The 17,312-nt window shown below is 36.9% G+C and overlaps 2 protein-coding genes across 2 annotated transcripts; one reads left to right on the top strand and one right to left on the bottom strand.

Moving 5' to 3' along the window:
• Positions 1-2,153: 2,153 nt before the first annotated feature.
• Positions 2,154-5,102, top strand: LOC147544303 (cell division cycle 20.2, cofactor of APC complex-like). The gene is made up of 5 exons (XM_086637045.1): positions 2,154-2,590; positions 3,123-3,395; positions 3,512-4,363; positions 4,472-4,681; positions 4,778-5,102. The coding sequence occupies exons 1-4, from the start codon at positions 2,495-2,497 to the stop codon at positions 4,610-4,612; spliced, it is 1,362 nt and encodes a 453-aa protein (XP_086493171.1). The 5' UTR covers positions 2,154-2,494; the 3' UTR covers positions 4,613-4,681; positions 4,778-5,102.
• Positions 5,103-5,953: 851 nt separating this feature from the next.
• Positions 5,954-7,049, bottom strand: LOC147544304 (uncharacterized). Its single transcript, XM_086637709.1, has 3 exons — positions 6,818-7,049; positions 6,542-6,729; positions 5,954-6,442 (listed from the first exon to the last, which is right to left on the bottom strand). The coding sequence occupies exons 1-3, from the start codon at positions 6,911-6,913 to the stop codon at positions 6,148-6,150; spliced, it is 579 nt and encodes a 192-aa protein (XP_086493835.1). The 5' UTR covers positions 6,914-7,049; the 3' UTR covers positions 5,954-6,147.
• Positions 7,050-17,312: the final 10,263 nt, after the last annotated feature.

A 17,312-nucleotide genomic window follows, 5' to 3' on the forward strand; every position in this document is an offset into this window, starting at 1 on the left:
ACTTGTCTCCGTGGTCGCGTCTGGAAGACGCGACCTCAGGTGCTGGACGCGGATCCTTCGGGATCCCTGTCCGAGACGCTCTCGGACTCCCAGTCCGAGACGCTCTCGGACGCGTCCTTCTGTCCGAGAAGCTCGGACGCGTCCTAATCCGAGACGCTCTCGGATTCCCAGTCCGGGAAGGACTGGGACGCGTCCTGAGCGTCCGCGACTGGCCAGACGCGTCCTGGGACGCGTCCTGGTCAGTCCGGTCTCTGGACAGCACCCTGGTTTCCTCTAATTTTCGAAAAAACTCCAACTTTTTGCTGCTGTTTTGATGATTCTTCATCCAAAACTCAGCAATTTGAAAACTCTTTTTCAAAAAACCATTCACTTTAAAATTTTATTTTGAAAACTCTTTTCAAAAACACCAAATTTTAAAGATTTCCCATTGAAACTCTTTCAATTTTCTATCCGATTAAGTCTAAATCTAATTTAAACTAATCAATTTCATGTCTAAATCCCTATTTAAACATAAAATCATCTAATCAATCAAGCTCGAATCTAATTCGACTAGTCAGAGATAGTTTCATGCAACCGGCTCGTGATGCCACTGTAGGGTTTTGGTGTATCCTATACACTACCTAGTGTTGTAAGCGGAATCTCAAACATCTCATGTTTAACACTAGATTGCCCAGAACCTATATGCATAAACTAATCAATGAACTAGAGAGGGATAAATACCTTAACGCGTTTTTCCCTCGAACCATTCCAATCGCATGCAAAGATCGAGAGCTCCAACTGTAGCTCCTCTACTTGAGACACCGAGTGAATAGACTTGATCTCCCTTCCTTTCAGACTGCTAGGACTTAGTAGAAGGTTGAGAAGAACTCTTCTTCTTGACTAGATTGATAGAATGGGAACTTTCTCTCTATATTCCTCTCTCTCCAATAGCTGTATATTCAGAGAGAGAGAGAGCTGTATATTTTCCTTAGAGAAGAATCCACACCTTTTCTGTTCTCAACTGTCCCAATATATAGACAAACCCTATTTAGAATCTCATTCAGATTAGGTTTTCTATTTTCTGGGTCACAGAAAAGATAATTACCAAAATACCCTTTTTGGGGTATTTTGATAATCCCCTTAAGTGTGGCCGGCCAGGGCAGCCCACTATGGGCCTTATGTGGCCGGCCCACTTACTCTGGTCGGCCATCTCATGGCCGGCCCAAAGAGCCTTCCTCTATCTTGTCCCGAATCTCCATTCGGACCCTTTCGGCCTTTCCAGTTGAATCCCATCCAACTTTAGCCAGTTCCCGTCTAGTCAAATCTCTCCGATCAAGTTACCACTCTTATGTGTAACCCGCTGTAGGATCCGGTCTATGTTAGCCTCGAATCAACTCCTTGATCCGATGATCGTAGTTGGCTTCTAGCAAAGCATTACGACCCCTAATTGGACCGGACTGGATGATCTTTACGTGTGGTCATCGTTATCCTAACTGACAAATTGATCGCATTGCCACCTTGGTCGAAGGACACTCCTTCGGAAGGACATCTCCTTCAGACCGAACGGATAAATCCTTCACAGACGTCGTCCCAGGCGAAGAGATCTGGATTTACCCTAAATCCAAACCAAATTCTCCTTTGCCGGAATAAAGGGTGTAAATGAAAAGAGAAGAGAAGTAGGAAGAAGAAGAGAGAGAAAAATGAAGAATAAAGTTGAATTAAGGTCACTAGCAACCACTTTTTGCCAGAAAAGAATGAAGTGAGCGTTGCCTCTAACCATACTTGGTCAACAAGTCTGAAGTGAAAAACACAACCATACTTGGTCAACAAGTCTGAAGTGAAAAACACATTGCCTTTTAACCCGAAAAGACATTGCTTATAAACCTAGCGGCAAACAAAAGTAGGATCATTAATTGCTTCTTACTCGGAAGGAATACCTATAGAACTACGAGGATTCCCAAATAAGTGGCCTGCTTTGGCAAATATTAGAGAACCGCAAATCATACACTCAAAAAAGAAAATAGAACTATAAAAACTATTCTGGAACTGTTAAGAAAAGAGACTATTCTGGAATTGTGGAACAGGACCAACTACTTCATTTTGATTAATTTTCAGGGGTAGTTCTGTCCAACAAAATTTCAACGGTTACTTTCTACAATCACCATATAGCCGTTGGAACACATTCAATCTCGACCTCTCTCACAGATCCACAGCAATTACAATTACAAATACCTTTGCCCTAGACCCCACTCTCTTCACAATCTCTATCTCTCTCTATCTCTCTCTGCTGCTTTCTGATCTTGAAGCTTTCTGATTGTTACGCTCTCTAAGATCAATCAACAACGCTCCCATTAATCATTTCTCTTACTTTCTAATTCTCTTAAATTACTGTTAATTTTTCTTATTATCTCTATTTTGCTCAGTTTTATTATTGTTATTTCTTGCTTGATAACTCTATTTTGCAGGTTTCTCTTTCTATTTTATTATTGTTTGTGGTTTTCTCTTTGTTACTAACATGGATGCAGGAGGTTCTTTCTCTTCATCCAACAAATCTGAATCTCGAAACCCTTTGCAAGAACAGTTCCTCCACAGGAAAAACTCCAGAGAAAATGTACGTCCTTGATTCTATTCTTTATTTTAGGGTTTTATAATAGGATTTGATCCAGTTTTAGGGTTTCTTAGTAATTTTCTTCCTGATTATTATTAGTTCACCCGTTTCTTTCTGTTTGGGGGTTTCTTGATTTTAAGATTGAGTACCCCAAAATTAAGCTTTATTTATTCGTTTGCTTGTAGTTCACTTTCTTTATAAACGATTTGGGGTTTTCTTTGATTTTGAGATTTGATAGATACATCAAAGATCATATTTTTATGATGATTCCCTCTTCATATTTGATCAAAATCTAGGGTTTCTTGTTTGCAGATTAGTATCCCAGCCAAGGGTTTTAACATTTCTAGGGTTTCAAATTTTTTTTTTTGGGGTTAATTGTCTAAATAACCTAGGTTTTAAGATGAAATGCATGTGTTTAGATCTAGGGTTTCTTTGGTTTTGTTGACTCTTGGTTTTGAGATGAGATGTATTGAAATCTTGGGTTTCTTAATAGATTAGTTGTAACTTTGTACTGATGGGATTTTGGTTATTGCAGTTGGACAGATTCATTCCGAACCGATCTGCAATGGATTTCGATTATGCCCACTTCATGCTGACAGAAGCAAGGAAAGGTAAGGAAAACCCAGTTGCAAGTTCTCCATCAAAAGAGGCCTACAGGAAGCTACTGGCTGAGACATTCAACATGAACAGAACTCGAATCCTCGCTTTCAAGAACAAGCCCCCTACACCTATTGAACCATTGTTTCCTGAACCATCTTCATCTATTCAGCAATCAAAACCAACAAAGCCTAGAAGATCCATTCCTCAGGTATATCTTCTCTTCCCATTCACTTGTTTTTTGAAATTTGATCTCAGGAACTTATCTATTTATCAGTTCCTGGATAATATACGTACTTATCGGTTCTAAATTTATTGATTTTATAGACATCGGAGAGGACATTAGATGCTCCAGAGCTCGTAGATGACTACTACTTGAATTTACTTGACTGGGGTAGTAGTAATGTCCTAGCAATTGCTCTTGGGAACACAGTCTACCTGTGGGATGCTTCAGATTCATCCACTTCTGAACTCTTGACACTAGACGAAGAAGACGGGCCTGTTACGAGTGTTAGTTGGGCTCCAGATGGTCGTCACATAGCTATCGGATTAAACAATTCTGAAGTTCAATTATGGGATACTACTTCTAACAAACAACTACGAACTCTCAGAGGTTGCCACCGATCACGAGTCGGAGCTCTCGATTGGAACAATCACATCCTAACAACTGGAGGAATGGATGGTTTGATTGTAAACAATGATGTTCGAATCAGATCTCATATTGTCGAAACATATAGAGGGCATAATCAAGAGGTTTGTGGACTAAAATGGTCTTCTTCAGGTCAGCAACTAGCAAGTGGAGGAAATGACAATCTTCTTCACATCTGGGATAAATCTGTAGCTTCTTCGAATTCTCCTACTCAATGGCTTCACAGACTTGAAGATCACACAGCTGCAGTAAAGGCCCTTGCTTGGTGCCCATTCCAGTCTAACTTGCTTGCTTCTGGTGGAGGTGGAGGTGATCGATGTATCAAATTCTGGAACACCCACACTGGAGCTTGCTTGAATTCGATTGATACTGGTTCACAAGTTTGTTCATTGCTTTGGAACAAAAATGAAAGAGAACTTTTGAGCTCACATGGGTTTACTCAGAACCAACTAACCCTTTGGAAATATCCGTCTATGGTTAAAATGGCTGAGCTTACTGGTCACACTTCTAGAGTTCTATTCATGGCTCAGGTAATGATTCTAAAAACTCAAATCTATCTCCCAACCATTCAATTAGACATTGTAGTTTATTTGGTTTTATAATCACTTGAAATTCATGAATTTGTGTGCTGTGTTCAGAGCCCAGATGGATGTACTGTAGCATCTGCAGCAGGGGATGAGACTTTAAGATTTTGGAATGTATTTGGTACTCCTGAAGTTGCTAAGCCAGCACCCAAATCGAAGCCAGAGCCATTCGCTAATATTAATCGTATCCGATGAGTTGTTCCTACAAATTATACAAGAGTGACAGATAGCATCCCACTAAGTAGTTTAATGCTTGTTAGTGAGGTATGTTCAGTTTTCTTCCTTTCTCCTTCTTGTCCATACTTGTAATCAGATGATGATTAGTTTTGCCGAGTTATTCTTATTAACTTGTTCTTGCAGATGTAATGCTGTATGATGAAATTCTGATACACCGGTCGGCAAATGCGATTTTGCTAATGTTCCTGGATGGACCACCACCAACTTCAAGTCATGTTTTGGCAAAAATAGCTCTTTATATTGTTTTGTTTTTCAATCTTTCTTTTTGTTTTAAGCTCTGGAATCGTTCATAGGGTGGGTTCTTTTTTCTTGCAATTTTCAACATTATAGGTATCGAAACAAAGAAAAGAGCTCAAGTTGTGTACTTTTTTGGCTACATCTTGTATTCATTTTGTACATCGTAATTATTTTATTCAGCAATCAATGAAATACAGTTTTGTTTTTGAAATTGCAGCATTTTGATAAAATTGTATCAACTGAAATAAAGATTAATATCTTTCGAGAAAAAAAAAAGAAGTAAAGATTGATAAAATTTATCCCAGCATTTGGACGAAAGACTACTAGTCTTTTTCTATATCAATTTTTATGGTATTTAACAGCTTTTATGGTCTTTGATTGACATTTTCTTGTATTTTTGATGGACCCCCCCCCCCCCCCATCTCTCATGTTGAGTTGGGTACATGTTTTCTTCTCTATATTGTGTGTGTGACATTATAGGTATGCATGGTGGATCGTGGCTAACTTATCTATGCCTAACTCGGCCAAACCATCTCTCATTTTGTTGAGGTGTAAACTCCAGGCGTTTGACCTGCCCGCCTATAAATGTTTTAATGGTGGATGGTGGCGTCTGACAACCCATCATTCATTTGCAGGTAGATTGTGTACATTTGCAGGTAGATTGTGTACATTTGCGGGTAGATCGTTGAGAGCTGATTTACATATGTATGTACAAGTTTACATGTAACACTTCTGTAACCATCACGATGTAACAACTGGTGCAACCTCATTTTGGCAAAGAATGGGGAACTGAACTCACAAGTTACTTCAAATGGCTTTCCTCGGTTGCTATATATATCTTATCTTGCTGATAGAAAACGGGGATTGCTACATTTGAGGACTCCTAACCTTTTATAGACTCACAAATATGTCGCACTAGGCGAGAACCAACGGATTGGTCCCTAACTGCATTGTGGGACGTCTATGTGCACAGACAGGCCGGAGTCAGTAGACAAAAATTGTTTTCTGAAAAGAACATATGATCTGGAAGAACAAGAAATGAGACTAGTAGTCATTAAGAACTGAACAAGAAAAAAAATCTCATTTAAACAACTAGACAAATAAGCTGATTACGAAAAACAAAAATCAAAGAATGATCTAGAGATACTCATATTGCACATCTAAATCACCAATTCAACCAATTAAACAAACAAAAGTAAAACAAGGAACATGAGAGGAAATCTGATTTAGGTTTACACATCCCTTTATGCTAAAACTTATACACCAAATTGAGGTTGAGAATTGACTGGTTGGCCTAAGGGAATATCTCCATGATTAGGTTGATCATTCTTGTTGTTGTTGTCGTTCATGTTTGAAGGAGATGATGATAAACTGACAAGGTAATAAATGATTCCGAAAGAAGAACTCACTAAAGATAAAACCGCGCCTCCTAAGAAGAACCAAGGCCTTGTGTAAGAACAATAGACACGAAAACCGACTTCTCGTTGTTCATGTATCTTATTCGTGCCTGCTGTCCTTAGTATCATGGAAGATGCTATCAAAAATGCTATCCTGCATCAGTCACTCAATTATGCATCACCATTAGAGATATTCGAAGAAAATTGAAAGAAAATCGAAAGAAAATGGGTTTAGTATAGAATGATTAATTACCAGGAAATCCCAGAGAGATATTTGAGTGATTTGGAAGTATAATAGGTAGTGCAACAAAATCTCTTAGCTGAGATAGTAATAGTAATTTGTGAAATAAGAAGTAATACAAATGATGTCAACCCAAGTTCAGAAGCTGGACTTCTTGGCCATGTACATCCTCTTATACTATCAAAACGAATATCACTTTGCTGCATTTAATTTTAATCAATAACAAGTTTTAGATTAATAATTCATATGATATGATAATATTAAACAGAGAGAGAGAGAGATAGAGACCTTGATCCTTGTAGCTTCAGCAGCAAAACCAAAAACAGCAGCTAAAATGCCTAAGGAACCTACTAAGATACATATTACCAAAACTTTACATTCCATTATGACCTCTTTTGCGGACTACTAGGTCTTCCCTATTTGCTTGAATGGAGAGAGAGAGAGAGAGAGAGAGAGAGAGAGAGAGAGAGAGAGAGAGAGAGAGAGAGAGAGAGATGCAAAGGTGCTTCAGCATGGCAACAACTTATAACTGTTATGGAGAGGGGTGTAATAGGGTCAAAAGAGTCACTCAGAAAGCCAACAACTCTTGGCTGGAGGGTTCCCCAACTCGGTTTTTCACCTCCAATACAAAAAAGAATCACTAAGAAGTATGTATGGTCACTAACTCACTATCTTTCACCTTCTTAACTATTTTGGGGAGACTTAGGTGTCAACTCTTGCAATTTCTTAGGGTGGCTCAATAGGCGCCCTGCTTATTGCTTTCAGTGCCCCTCCCTCGCGAGCTTGGTGGCTATGTAAGCTTACTAAAGCATTGTGGGATCCTTTGATGATTGCAATATTAGGCATGTGGTGCGTGAATTAAATCGAATGGTAAGACTTTTATAAAAAATGAAGCCAGATGTTAAATTTCTTGAGCTAGATATTCACAAGCTTCCTCTGGAGTTAATAAGCAAGCATTGTTATTGTGGGAAGGTTAGGCTTAGAAGGAACAATCCATGATGTAATTAGTTTTCTGTTTTGGTTGTTTACTTGAGTTGTATGACTTTGAGGGTCAGACCCTTTAACCTGCTTACTCTTGCAAAATAAATAAATTTAAGAGGTCTTTATGTGTAATTAGGATACCAAGAACAATCGTACAGGGCGCCTTTAGGTTACTCAATTATCTTAGGACTCATTTTCATTTTCAAGTGGAAAAAGCTAACAACTCTTAGCCGGGGTGGTCCCTAACTCAGTTTCCGCCCTTCAACTACTTATTAACCCGAGATTACCTCGCAGACGGTATAAAGGAGATTTACTAGTGCACAACTACGGCTAATTATCCAATATGATTGTTGTTTCATCGATATGACATTAGGTAAATTAAAAAGAAAACATCTCCATAGAAAGTCAAAGGTTCCATCATGTTGACCCAACAAGTTTGTTAAGTTGGTGTGAGAAGAAAAAAAAAAAGCAAATAAAAATTGGTGTTAATATAAAATTCTTTCCTTGAGAGTTAAGAATCTTCCCACATTCTAGCACACATATTTGAAAATTGTAACAAACTACATTATGGCAACCCACTTTTCAAATTTTGATAAACATGATAACATTAGTGTCAACCCCAAATATAAATAAGAGATTCAAATGTTGATGAGGCTTGTGTTGAAATGATGGATTAAATTATGAATGAGTAATGATTTGATGAGAGTTTGACTAAAATTTCATAAGATATCCAAACTAAAATTTAATGAGATATCTAAATTATTTAGCATTTACATGTATGTGGATATCTTGTGAACATCTATGTTATCAACAGACGCAAACAATTAGTTCAACAAAAAAAAAACAGACCCAAACAATATTACATTGTTGAGAATGCAACACTTGTAGTTTTTTTTTTTTGATGAAGGACAACACTTGTAGTTGTGAACAATCAAACATGAAGTATATTTTCCATTGTCAATGATAAACAAAACTCACTTTGGTTGTGTAGTCACATGTATACTCACTTTTTTATAATCCTCAAGAGTTTTGGTTTTCTTTTCGCTCATCTAATTTTCAAAACAAAGATTATCTGATTTTCAAATTAGAAGTTCTCTAATTTTAAGTTCTAAATCGGAAGAACACCAAAGGAATGTTCTTCCTCTTTTCAATTTAAAATAAGTAGTGAGTTTCAAGTACGAATCATATGTTCTGGACAACAGATATTACTAGTTAAAAAAAAGAGAAACTTTGAAGTATTCTCTTCCTTATTGTTTCTCTGTTAAGTCGGAGCGAAAGTGTTTTTTGATTCAGTTACAAGTAAAATCAAAATTACAAGTCGTTACCGTTGTAACTCGGTCTAGCGAGTCGCAGAGTTTAGTCATTGAATTGGTACATCGAAACCAACCGTGATTTTGAATATCTAGTGAACAATATTAGTATGACATGTCTTCTTTATTAGTCATCGTATGTAACACGAGGACATTTGCCTACATAATAATAGGCTTTAAGTCATATATATTTATGTATATAGTTCTTTTTTTTGGAAATTGACTACAATCTACCGTCATATTTTAGATTAATTTTTAATAAATAAGAGTTAAATTTACTTGAGTTTCAAAAAAAAAAGATAGAAATTAGATAATTGAAATGGTTTGATTTGAGGAGAAGTGGAATTGTAGGCCCAATGCTTCTCATATTAGAAAAAAAAAATGCCAAAAATGAGAAACCATTTGAGAGTTAATCCGAATTCCTAAACATACGCGGATGAAGATGCTCTCTTAGGTTATGCGGATGGAGAGCTTTGCTTAGAGCATCTCCAATGCAAAACTCAAAAAAAATCTCTATTCGTCCTATTTGTCAAGTTCCAATTGAGATTCTCACTCCTAGGTGTCGAAAATAGAGATCCTCAATTCTTGTATGTCTCCAATGCAACACTCTAAACTCTTTTATTTTACTTACGTGTCATGGTTATTTTTGTAAAAATATAATTAGTTAATTTAGAAATATACGAAGACTTGATTTCTATTGGTTGAAATTTAAATATTGATGAGTTGGACAATTAGAGATATCTCAAGAGGACACTCTGAAAATAGAGTGTCCTCTTGAGATATCTCTATTCCACTCTCGACGCATCATCTTTGAGATCTTAGTTGAGTTTTGCATTGGAGATGATTTTTTAAGAAAAACTCAGAAAATCGTATGTGGCACTCCGATTTTCTAAGATTGAGTTTTGCATTGGAGATGCTCTTAGGGTGGATCAGTTCAACAATGCTCGCTAGTCGCTATTGCTTTTATGTTAGCTATTATAATTTTTTTGTTCTGTTGCATTCCAGATAGATTCTTTTTATAAAAATCCTTATTATTTTTATGAATTTGACTTTCCTGATAAGGTGTTTGTCCATTGCAAAAGAAAATTATAAAACAAATTTAGAACATATTTTTATTTTATTATTTAATTTAATGTGTCATTTTCATAGTTGGTGTTGATCGGCTGGCAATAACAAATTTCCTACTGTTTATTTTTGTTGAATTTATAACTTAATATATTGTCAACGATTCAATCCCCACCCATTAGTAAAAATAAAAAATCAATTCCGACTAAACATATATTGAAATCAGCTAAACTACGTTTATGCAAAAACAATAGGCTTTGTTGGTGAAATCTACATTTTGAATAATTTCTAGTCGTTTAGGTACATATATAGCTTATTTGTTTTTATTAGTCCTTAAAGAAAAATATTTTTTTAATAATTTGATACCATGTATAAATATACTTTTATATCAGAGAAAACTAGGATGTGGTGTTTGGTAAAAAAAAAAAGGAATGTTATTTTACTGTGCTTATTAAAATAATAATATACTTATTTAAAGATAATAATAAAAAGAATAATGATAGAGAACAAGAAAAACTAGGCAGACTCAGGACATACATCGTATGTTGTTTGTTGTGATTCGTGTTTTTGATGATTCTAATCTACAAACAACGAATCACTGGAATCCACATAGGATGTATGTCCAGAGTCTGTCTAGTTTTTCTTGTTTTCTATCATTATTCTAATAAAAAATATATAAAAAATAAAAATAAAACACAAAATTAAGTTACACATATCAATATCATAATTTGAGAAATTTAAATTTTATTTGGAAGGGTGATGATAGTTTTAGTATTGGTGGTGGTGGTAGTAGTATGCTAAGTTTGTGATGTGTGTTGTTGGTGGTGGTGGAGTTGAGTCAATGGTGATGGTCGTGCAATAATGTTGGTGGAGAGTGGAGATATGGTGATGGTCGTATATTGGTGGTGGTGATGCAGAGACGAAGATTAGGTGGTAGTAGAGATCTAAGAGATGTTGCAGAGGTGGTGTAGCTTAGTTGCTGTGGATCTGTGGTAATGATGATTACAGTGAAATGCAGGTGTTGTTGGTACAGTTGCAAAGGATGGTGGTGGAGGGGTATATTGTGGTAGTGGTGTTAGGTGATGGAGTGATTGAGTTGTGGTGATGGTGGTGAAGTGGTACGTAGGGGTGGTTGTGGAGTTGAGACGGAAGTGGTGGGGTTGCAGCGAACGTGGTGGTTGGTGGTAATGGAGTTGCGGCAGAGGTAATGGAGTGATGGCGATGGTTGTGGCATAGGGTTGTGGAGTGGTTGTGATGAATGTGAAGTTGGGTTATGGGTTATGGTGTTTCGTAATGTTCTTTAAGGAATCTCAGACGTCTATACGTCTAACAGTAAGTTGCCCAGGATCTCACCTTGATGAGAACAACATAAACTATAATGACAACATCAATGACAGGAGATAGAACCAACAAGGTTCATAGAACAAATTAAATTTTGCAGTCATACACTACAATAAGGTTCATAGAACAAATTTATTTTTCGTCAAACGAATCGCATAATCTCTTGTGTTTTGTGTGATCGTTTACTTTCTTTACTGTTTTTCTTGATTGTTTGTCCTTCATCATAGCAACATTAACTTCTAAATCATATGACCAATAACTCAACCACCATTCCAAACGAGAGAGATTGCACGGTTCTGACTCGGTCATGATTGGCGTCCTGATTATTGCTGAAGTCGCTCCCTTTTCCACATGGCACATGAACTACCCGAGCTGATTTCTCTTTTTTAAAGGAAGTTTTATGGCCACACACCATTTAATAGTGATTAGGGCCCAAAATTAGACTTTTATATGCTCTAACTCCTTTCACTTGGAAGAAAAAATGCCTTTTGATGGACTGTATGTAACAAAAATGGTGAGTGCATTTAAAATTACCCAAATTGCACTGGGGAAATTGTAAATGCACTTACCATTTTTGTTATATACACTCACATCAGTTCAGATCAAAGAAGATGTGAGTGTATATAACAAAAATGGTTTCCCATTACACTGTTCACATCGGTTGTTGGGCCTGTAAAACTTCTAGTGCCTATATAACTTCCCTTCTGTTTCATTTTTAGGAAGTTTTAAAGACGCCCTACAAGTGTTAAAAGGTGTCTCCTTCAAAAATTTCTCTCAGTGTTGCCTTGAGCTCTGAGGGAGGCGCTTATATAACACTAAACTAGGCCGCCTTCAAACTTCCCCACCTTTTTTAGTTTTTAATTTTTAATAAACATGTTCAATGGCCAGTGCTACGTATTGGGTATCTATAATGAGTATTGATATAGTTGTACGAGGGGTTGGGCCATTGGTCCAAAAAGGGGGCCAAAATGAAAATTTCATCCAAAGTTGCCTAAAAATGAAAGGGAGGTCCAATGTGTCAGTTTGGGGGTCAAAATTACGTAAAGGGCCCTTAGAAAATAAAGTATTTACCGTTCATGCCATCGAAAATTACAAAATTGCCATCGAAAATTCTCGGGAAACGATTTTTTTTCTAAAAAATAATCTGACAACCCGTCCATCAGAATATGTACTGTTCACAAAATTACGGAACAGCCACCGAAAAATTTCCGGGAAACGAAATTTTTTTCGGGAAATTATTTTATTTACTGGAAATTTTTTTCTGTACTAGACATTTTTGCTGGGCGGGAATTTGAAATTTCGTAAAAAAATTTGAAAATTTGGGCGGGAATTTGAAATTTCATTTGAAAATTTCAAAACTTTGAAAAAAAAAATTTGTGACCGGGAAATTATTTTATTTACTGAAAATTTTTTTCTGTACTAGACACTTTTGTTGGGCGGGAATTTAAAATTTGCCCGGGAATTTAAAATTTTCAAAAAAATTTGAAAATTTGGCCGGGAATTTGAAATTTCGTTTGAAAATTTCGAAAATTTGAAAACTTGAAAATTTCGAAAAAAAATATTTCGTTTGAAAATTTCAAAAAAAATTGAAAATTGAAAATTTTTGTGTACGGGAAATTATTTTATTTACCGGGAAGAGATGGATTGCTGGGCGGGAATTTGAAATTTCGTTTGAAAATTTCAAATTTTCAAAAAATTTTGAAACTTTGAATTTTTCGTGTACTGGTAAATTATTTTATTTACCGGACATTTTTTTTTTCAGGAAAACGTCAGCATGTCCCTGTAGGGATTTACACCCTTCTACTAGTGTTTATAGCGGAAATATGACATCTAATGTCTACACTAGTATTCCCAGGATCACATGCAAAACTAGTAATTAATCTAATGGAGATAGTAGATTACCTTAATCGCTTTTCCCTCGAACTAGTTGAATTGATTGAAGAAGACCAACAGCTTCAAGCGTAGCTCCTCTACTTGGGACACGAGCAATCAATTTGATCTCCCACCTTGTTGTATAGCTAGCACACCAATGGTGGTTGGAAAAGAAGAACACCTTCTTCTTTGACTAGATTGATAGTTAATGGGAATTAGCTCACTTTCTCCTCTCTACTTGATGTGGTAGAGTAAGAAAGCTTAGAGAGAAATTCCACACCTTATTCTCTGCCCTAAGAGTGTTTATATAGAACCCTAATAAGAATCCACCTCCTTTTAGGTTTCCTAAAACACCCTTTAGAATAAGATTTAGGGAAATAGTCGAAAATAGCAACTATTGGTATTTTCTCAATTCCCTAAGGAGGATGTGCCCAAACACCACGAAAATTGGCAGATATAATGTTTATTATATCAGCAACTAACCCTCCAAAATGCAGCCCAATCCGAGTCCTAGAAGTACCCGAACCGGTCTAGGCCCAAAAACCCTGTTTTTGGCCTTTTTGTACTATCTTTGCCTAATTCCTTTTTAGGCCTATGAGATATGTTTATGGGACACTCCCATGATTATATCTCACTCCCACTAGTCATATCCTAGATCAATTTGTCACTCTTATGTGTAACCCGTTGTAGGATCCGATCGAAGTTAGCCGCGAATTACTTCGTAATTCGACGATCGTAGTTGGTCTCTAGCTACAACTCAACGATCCCTAAATCAATCGGACTTGATGATCTTCCACATCAATTGTCCTATCCGACAAATTGTTCGCATTGTCACCTTGGTCGAAGGACATCTCCTTCAACTCCTTCAGACTCCCACTTGGACTTAGAACAAGTGCAATGCCTCGATTCCCGTGTCAATTTAGTATCCCATCTGATACGTCACGTCATTCAGACTTTCTTGATATCCGAGTACAACTGTAAAAGACAAACGATTAACTTTTAATCCGTTTGAGCGCGGCCACGCATTTTCAGTTGCTACTCATCAAGTGGCCTTGAGACACTTTGTACCTAATGTGATTAGGGTGACACAATCCATTCTTGCGCTCCCACTTAACTTCATGTATATCCTGTCCTTCCCAGTATCCGTCTTTATAACCTCCTTTTACGGCGCGGCGTTTAACGGAACCAAAGTCGGGCATTCCTTACATAAGATGAGTGGAGCACTCATGTTTTGAGGAATCTCTCCAATTGTCTTTATGAGAAGTATTGACGTTCATCACGAGTGATGTACTTCTCATTTGAGGGTTATCCAGTGTATAAACCTTTTACACACCCACGTAGTCGAATAGAATATACTATTCATATAGCCCATGAAACTGCGCTATCCCATCGACTCCCGTGCTAGTCTTCGTGAGTCATTGTTGTCCATGCAATGACCTGGACCAGGGATTTTTGATAATAATTATTCCAAGTTCACTTAATAGGGTTTCATTCATCAGATCACGTATCTGACAAACCTATTCGGAACGTTTTATTATCGATGGACTGTCGTTTAAACACTAAACCAAGTTTAGACGACTGGTGAAATAATTCTTATTATTTTTTATAACGAGAGTTGTAAATCTGAGCCTCTTCCGTAAAATTCCTTTTACCCACTCAGTTTTACTTGTTGAGGTTTAAAATTTATACCTCATGCCTTAGACTGTGTATGAATCTCATACTATGTCTTAGGTGACAGTTTAGTTTGACTACCGTGGTAGTCGGTTTTAAACTTTGCTTATTATCAATTAATTTGAAGATTACTATCTTCAACCTTGATAATATCTAGTAATCTTTACTAGAGTTAAGGCCTTTAATTCTTTGTGTAGTATTTGCAACAGTTCCCGGCTTAAAACACTTTTAGCCTACTTTCCTTCCATGTCTGGAAGTTTGCTACGATGACATGTTCAACTTTGTACTACTTCATCCTTTAGCCTTCTAGGATGTACTAAGTAGTGTTTCGATTTTCCAATCCGAATTCGGATGTTTAAATGCTAATCATGTCCAACATGATTGACTTTATGTTTTCGAACATAAATGTCTCTCTCATGCGTGCTAGCTCATCGGTGTCTTTTAGACTCCGAGTTTTGCAACGCCCTCTGTCATGAGTTTTTGGGTCGAAATTCTTTTAGACTTTCCGAGTCTTAGATTTTCTGTTTCGGATCTCAAGCATCTCAGCGTACTGAGTCTCTCTAATCCTATCATCCTTTTGATCTATGCTTATAGATATTCAGATGCCCAAAATGGCATTTTATCCTTTTGTGTGTGGTCCTTTATTGAGTCAGTTCGTTACTGTTATACAACACCTTATGTCGTACTCAATCTTTTGTATGTACTCTGCATACGGACCCGGAAGGTTTGTTTACTCCCACTTACCTTCTTGAAACTCGTGATTCAAGATTTTCTTCATTCTCCAGGAATCAAATTTCTCTGATTGCCTTTTGAATCGAAGATTCTAACTCTTGCGTGCTTTTAATCCGTCGATAGATTTCTGAAGCATGCTTGTGGACATAACTTGATTGGAAGAATCTTTATTCTTCTTGTCTCGTTTCGGGAAACACGAATGTTTCCACCCTTCTCAGTTTTTTGGAGAACCAATTTAGGTCTTTTGTTGACTTAAATTATCAAGCTTCATGTCTTGACGAGATATGGATTCCACGATGATTTTGGGTTCTAGCCAAAATCTAGAGTCAGTTTCCGTTTCTGCGCAGGTCTTTTATCTCTTCAGAAATAACCTTTATTTTCTGTGTCTTTGAGATTTGACCTTTTAGGGCTTTTGAACAACAATTTGGAATTTTCTCAATTACTTTAAGATATTCCTTTAGAGACACTTTCACTTGTTTTGAGAGTTCTCCGGCGAATGACATTCGCTTTTGTGCGGTGGGTTTATAAGATCATGTCTTTAACCTTTCCTTTTCCGAGGAGCCGCAGTTTGTTGCTCTTGGTCGACTTTAATCGTCTTGTACAAGTTTCATGATTGTTCTTCATGACCCTCCATGATTTTTCTCATGATCGAATTAAATCGACTTGTACTTTTCTCCCACTTATTCTTGTAATAATTAGTGTTTTTCTCCCAGACGACCAGGTGTGCTAATTATTAGAAGAATACTATCATGAGCAACAAACACTTTGTTCTCTTGATTGGTTGTGGAAGAAGCCCAAATTTCTTTCAAAAGAAATTGCGTCAGATATTAGCTAGTTTTTGTAATGCTTTTACAAGCTTAGCTGTTAGACGGAATTTTGGTAGTTTTGTGAGAAGCTATGTCTAGACTAAATGGATTTTGGAGGATAGAGTTTGATTCGTGTTCTTCATCTTAATCCTTTTGGACACTCCAAATATGGATAGGTTAGAAGTACGTTTGAAGATCAATCTCTGTTTTTGACTCAAGGCTTTCTTTCTTGTCAGTTTGATTCATGTTTTGGTTATAGTGGACTTGTTGTCCTCATCCCTTTCCGATTGGGATGAACCTATCTTATAGGTTTTTGACCAATTTTAGAATCTTTTGGTATAGTTTGTTAAATTTAGCACTTATTAACATCTCAATTTAGAAATAAAGTTCTTTATTGATTCTCCATAATACTTAGTACAGAGATGATGTTAAAAAAAAACTATAAAACGATTAATCTAGAATAGTGCCTAAAGTAGACTTCGATCCCTTTCAGCATCCTTAGCAGTCGAGGCTTCTGCTCCCTCTTGGATCTTGTCTTCCTTAGCCAAATACTCAGTTCCCAGCTGCGCCTGTACATTCACAATGAAAGGGCAATTTTAGGTATCATATACCAAGGTTTGGGAATTTTCAGTATTTGATAAGTTAACTGTTTATACCTGAATTGGAAGCCATTGTTCCATTCTTTTTGTCCTCTAAGAACTTAGGGCAGTTTCTTTTCCAGTGGCCCTTGCCATCACAGTAGAAACATTTGGTGTCAGGAGGAGGACCTTTGTCTTTAGGTTTGGCAACTCGTTTGCTTTTACCTTTTGACGTGGTTTTCTTCTTCTGTTTTCCACCTTTCTTGAACCCTTTGTCCTTTTGTACCATAAGAACGTCCTTCTTAGTTTCCACTATAGCGACGTCCTTTTCGGCTGTTAGAAGCATAGAATGAAGTTCCTCCAACGTTTTATCCCATCCATTCATGTTGTAGTTCATCTTAAACTGATTAAAACCACTATGGAGGGA

The sequence above is a fragment of the Eschscholzia californica genome, unplaced genomic scaffold, assembly GCF_041429995.1.
Source record: "Eschscholzia californica isolate CP2 unplaced genomic scaffold, dmEscCali1.0.p SCAF_4, whole genome shotgun sequence".
Taxonomy (NCBI): Eukaryota; Viridiplantae; Streptophyta; class Magnoliopsida; order Ranunculales; family Papaveraceae; genus Eschscholzia; species Eschscholzia californica.

Coding starts and splice junctions, on each gene's coding strand:
- LOC147544303 (XM_086637045.1), top strand. CDS start 2,495: ATGGATGCAGGAGGTTCTTTCTCTTCATCCAACAAATCTGAATCTCGA. Junction 2,591..3,122: donor GGAAAAACTCCAGAGAAAAT/GTACGTCCTTGA, acceptor TGGTTATTGCAG/TTGGACAGATTCATTCCGAA. Junction 4,364..4,471: donor GAGTTCTATTCATGGCTCAG/GTAATGATTCTA, acceptor TGCTGTGTTCAG/AGCCCAGATGGATGTACTGT.
- LOC147544304 (XM_086637709.1), bottom strand. CDS start 6,913: ATGGAATGTAAAGTTTTGGTAATATGTATCTTAGTAGGTTCCTTAGGC. Junction 6,730..6,817: donor CTGAAGCTACAAGGATCAAG/GTCTCTATCTCT, acceptor AATTAAATGCAG/CAAAGTGATATTCGTTTTGA. Junction 6,443..6,541: donor TATCTCTCTGGGATTTCCTG/GTAATTAATCAT, acceptor TGACTGATGCAG/GATAGCATTTTTGATAGCAT.